This window comes from Limulus polyphemus, unplaced genomic scaffold (assembly GCF_000517525.1).
Source record: "Limulus polyphemus unplaced genomic scaffold, Limulus_polyphemus-2.1.2 Scaffold8861, whole genome shotgun sequence".
NCBI lineage: Eukaryota > Metazoa > Arthropoda > Merostomata > Xiphosura > Limulidae > Limulus > Limulus polyphemus.
The window spans coordinates 14,735-19,803 of NW_013674471.1; the positions used below are offsets into that span (position 1 = coordinate 14,735).

General features: G+C 35.0%; 1 protein-coding gene across 1 annotated transcript in view; it reads right to left on the reverse strand.

Annotated features, from left to right (window-relative positions):
* The window catches only part of LOC111083279 (adenylate cyclase type 3-like), a gene marked incomplete at its 3' end in the record, with an annotated part of 21,899 nt that overhangs the window by 9,887 nt on the left and 6,943 nt on the right, over positions 1 to 5,069 (reverse strand). The window contains exons 3-4 of the mRNA XM_022379672.1: positions 4,797 to 4,915; positions 315 to 426 (exon numbers count right to left, since the gene is read on the reverse strand). Of these exons, the coding sequence (XP_022235380.1) occupies positions 315 to 426; positions 4,797 to 4,915 (231 nt within the window). The remainder of the gene's footprint in view (positions 1 to 314; positions 427 to 4,796; positions 4,916 to 5,069) is intronic.

The following is a 5,069-nucleotide window of genomic DNA, read 5'->3' on the forward strand; positions in this document are numbered from 1 at the left end:
TCAACAATAAAACACTATTCTAGTTTTCTCAGTGCTGTATTGATAACTACCGTTATTTCACCTGTATTACCTCAACAATAAAACACTATTCTAGTTTTCTCAGTGCTGTATTGATAACTACCGTTATTTCACCTGTATTACCTCAACAATAAAACACTATTCTAGTTTTCTCAGTGCTGTATTGATAACTACCGTTATTTCACCTGTATTACCTCAACAATAAAACACTATTCTAGTTTTCTCAGTGCTGTATTGATAACTACCGTTATTTCACCTGTATTACCTAAACAATTAAAGACAATTATCCGTCTCACCTCTGCTAGCTTGTCAAATCGTGCAAACAGCTCGTTGAGAGTTCTCACAAGTTCCGCAGCCGGACAGGTCGAAGATATCGCAGTGAAACCAACAATATCCGCAAATAAGATACTGCAAATAATGAAAATATCAGAGACGGCAAAAAAAGAACATTATGATGTGCTTACGGTTACGAAATAACTACATTTCATGTGTAAAGTTTGCACATTCAATATTGCAATATTCAAAATGCGTGTATCTTTTTTTTTTTTAAGTGAACATCCCAACTCTTTAAATCAAATAGGGAAGATCATGATTGGTTAATTGGGTCACATGTCTCCACTTTAACTAAAGTAAGAAATTTCGGCTGGCTTCTAGTATTTAGAATTGTCACTACGCGACGATCTTTCAGTGAATCAAGGCCGCTTGGAGACTACTTGTCTGAGTCGTGTGTTTGAGTACTGTATTTTCTCTCGTCACTTACATTTTGATAACTCAAACTCAGCATTTAGTATTTATACATCTTTTAATATTCAAATAATCTTCAAAGCTTACTAATTAATCCCAAAATGTTGACAGATAAATAACGTTCACTGTATATGGACAAAGACGAGTTTGGTGCTATTGTTTCCCGTGGGATTAACTGACTCAGTATTGACTGGGATAAGGTGGGCAGTACAAAGTGATTAACAAACATGATGGGTACACGGTAGAATGGTTCCAAAGACAGAGGGATAAACAGGTTCATGACACCTTCCGAAGATTTTGCGGTTCCAAAGACAGAGAGGGATAAATAGGTTCATGACACCTCCCGAATGTTTCACGGTTCCAAAGACAGAGGGTGATAAACAGGTTCATGACACCTCCCAAAGATTTCACGGTTCCAAAGACAGAGAGGGATAAACAGGTTCATGACACCTCCCGAAGATTTCACGGTTCCAAAGACAGAGAGGGATAAACAGGTTCATGACACCTCCCGAAGATTTCACGGTTCCAAAGACAGAGAGGGATAAACCCGAAGATTTTGCGGTTCCAAAAACATGTTCTTGACATCTCCTGAAAATTTCACGGTTCCAAAGATAGAGAGGGATAAACAGGTTCATGAGACCCCCCGAAGATTTCTCAGACGTGCCTTTGGCTGATGTTATTACAAAACTTTAACCCCAACCTCCATCCTTTCGTGGAGAAAGTGGAAGCTTTACTAACGCGATCTCTTTTAATTTTGTTTTGTCTCCCTGTACTTACTATTATATAGCAGTTTAATAGGTGGACATTTGCAACTGTTTGGGGTTTTTCAGTTTATTGTGTGCTGTAATAGCTCAGCTCAATGCACAATGAATATGTTTAGGTGAACCAGTTTTTGATAACTTTAGTTCAAGGTCCCAGTTAACCGCACAACGTGTCCCCCTCGACTCCAATACTGTGGTTAACCAGGGTCACAAGACTTCATTTATATTTTGTAGGCCAAACATCAAAAGGTTAACCCACATAAAATGTTTAACATGTTTCCTAATGCTCCTAATAGTTATTCTATATTTTAGATTATTTTCATTTTGATTGGGGACGTAAATAATAATAAAAAAAACGAACTGTAACTTTGTACCCCCTACGATGTCTAGTAACGCCTCTTTTTCAAACTTTAAGTGCCTGTAAACGCAGTAACTATGCTGGTGCTATATGAAAAAATAACAACTTAAACCTTCAAGATAACTGTACGATAAAGAAAATAATTTCAACAAGTTGCGATTGACTTTTGACCATTATCATTATTACCACTGTCAAGTTTTCTTAAAAATCCATCCATCTATAGGTCATATATTGAAATGTTATCACATTTCGAACCACTGTCAAAATCTCATGAATTTACCTGGATTTTGGCGTTAAATAAACTATTAGCAGAGAGCCGCAAAACATTTACAGTCAAATTACTATCTTTATTGCAACAGCATTTCTTTAAATACTGGATTACTCGAGTAATAATTTTTTTTTTAATTGGAGACACCGAAATCTATAAATCCACTTCTCTTAGGCCTAACATTAGCTAAGCCTTTATTAAGTACAATCTCTATGCGATAAAAAGTTATTAACACTGTAAGTTTTTTGTTCTAGTATAGTTACAGCTATACTTTACCGCACTTAATACTATCAATAAGTAAACTTGTAATGTTATTCTATAACTTAACGTTAGACCTTTTTTTAAAAAAACTTTGTTGTTGTACAAAATGTCTACTAAAGACTAAGGTATATTTACATCCGTTGAAATGAAGTGCGCGCGATATGCGCATTTAGATAGTAAGGTGCACGCACATTTTCAGGACAGACAAAAACTGAGTATTATTACAACAGATTATTTTTCCAAATACGATTGAAGTTCGCAAGATCATTATAATGTAAAAGTCACTCACACACGCACGTGCTTAGAACTACCATGATGCTCTGAGACAAAAATATACAACAGACCTATCTACATAAGTGCAAGCGAACTTATCAGGTTCGTGTCAAGTACTGTAAATAGTGATAAGCTCATTTTCTCGTATTGATTGAAATTACAGGGTTGATATATGATACAATACATCAATAAAATATTCAACATTAGCGTTATTAAGTAATGATGATTTATACAGCAATAGATCATGCTAATGAAGTAATTATACCAATGAAAGCTATTAAGCATGCAGCATTGCATTATATGCGTATTTGATTAAATATCTTAAAATTGGATCAGCGGATTTTTCATTTCTGTTCACTTAATGAGCAGGTACTAATAATAGCGTAGCTGTGATGGGAGAGATGTAACTTGGGTTTTGAAAGTGACTTAAGAGCTAACGCACTTGCAAGGCTATCATCCAACAAGACGTAAATGATTTTTGTCACGAAAACACCCAAATTTGGTTTTCATTATAATTTGTAACTAATATTGGATAGAGACGAGAGAGCTTGTAAAAATAAAAGAAGAGCAGGTACACGAGAGAGCTTGTAAAAATAAACAAAAGAGCAGGTACACGAGAGAGGTTGTAAAAATAAACAGAAGAGCAGGCACGCGAGAGAGCTTGTAAAAATAAATAAAAGAGCAGGTACATGAAAGAGCTTGTAAAAATAAACAGAAGGGCGGGCACACGAGAGAGCTTGTAAAAATCAACAGAATAGCGGGCACACGAGTGAAGTTGTAAAAATAAACAGAATAGCAGATACACGAGAGAGTTGTAAAAATAAACAGAAGAGCGGGCACACGAGAGAGCTTGTAAAAATAAACAGAATAGCAGGTACACGAGAGAGGTTGTAAAAATAAACAGAAGAGCGGGCACACGAGAGAGCTTGTAAAAATAAACAGAATAGCGGGCACACGAGTGAAGTTGTAAAAATAAACAGAATAGCAGGTACACGAGAGAGCTTGTAAAAATAAACAGAAGAGCAGGTACACGAGAGAGCTTGTAAAAATAAACAGAAGAGCAGACACAGCTCCTGAGTCATCCCTTCGATCCTTGACTGTATATTATTGCTTAATTAGGAGTTATACTATAAATTACACAAAGACATACACTTTCCAGGTTCAAATATCGCATATAACGTTTTCCTAAAGACAGAACTTAAACCTTTATTTTCTGGTAACGAAAACGATAAAATAAAATTGAATGTTAATAATTAATAATTTTTAAAGAGTAAAGTAAAGTAAAGATTTCCTGTTAATGAGGGTACTTTATCACATAAACAAGGGGGTAATTGTGTGAAAAATAGTGCTTTAACTATAAGTTTGACAAATTATATTAGAACACAAAGAATAAAGAAAGAAATGTATGGTAGGATTCTTGATCTTCTATTGTCTCCAAACTTTAAAATCAAGTAGAAAATTGAAAAATGTTCTTAATCGTTTCCTCAAAGGTAAACAATATTTGCTTTTGCATTACAATTTTTTTTATTAGGTACCCTACACTTTACTTTTTGTCGTTAGTGGTAATACGTAGGTGTAGTTATACCATTTTTTATTAGGTACCCTACACTTGACTTTTTGTCATTAGTGGTAATACGTAGGTGTAGTTATACCATTTTTATTAGGTACCCTACACTTGACTTTTTGTTGTTAGTGGTAATACGGAGGTGTAGTTATACCATTTTTATTAGGTACCCTACACTTGACTTTTTGTCGTTAGTGGTAATACGGAAGTATAGTTACAAATCAGTATCTTTCCGATATAATACAGGCAAACACCATGTCTCTTTTAAATACATATTTACAATTTTATATCATATCATATAAGTTCCAGCGAAATATTTTAGTTGGGAAGCTGTTGTTTTTAGTAAATTCTGAAAACTTAAACATCAAGCTTAGTATACCATTTATAAACAAAATATGATAAAAAAATATCTAGTAACTATTTCCAATCTTCTTTTCAGCTTCACCCAATGAAAATTCAGTACGGTTAGGTTAAAACCTAAATTCAAAAATAGAAATGGCATAAAACAAATCGGTGAGAAAAAAAGAAACAAAATGTACAACAACTCACCTGACGTTCTCATGACGGCTCATATAAATCTTTTTAAATTGGCCCGTGACAACAGCTCCCAGATCCTGTCTGATTTCAGCCGCTAGGTGCTGAGGTAGAACAGACAGTAGCAATCTCTCCTACAAGGGAGCGTTTAAATAAAACTTGGGTAGAAATATCAGGGTGGTAAGCTTGTTTGTTATGGATTTCGCGCAAAGCTACACGAGGGCTATCTGCGCTAGCCGTCTCTAATTTAGCAGTGTAAGACTAGAGGCAAGGTTAGGGCGCTCGACT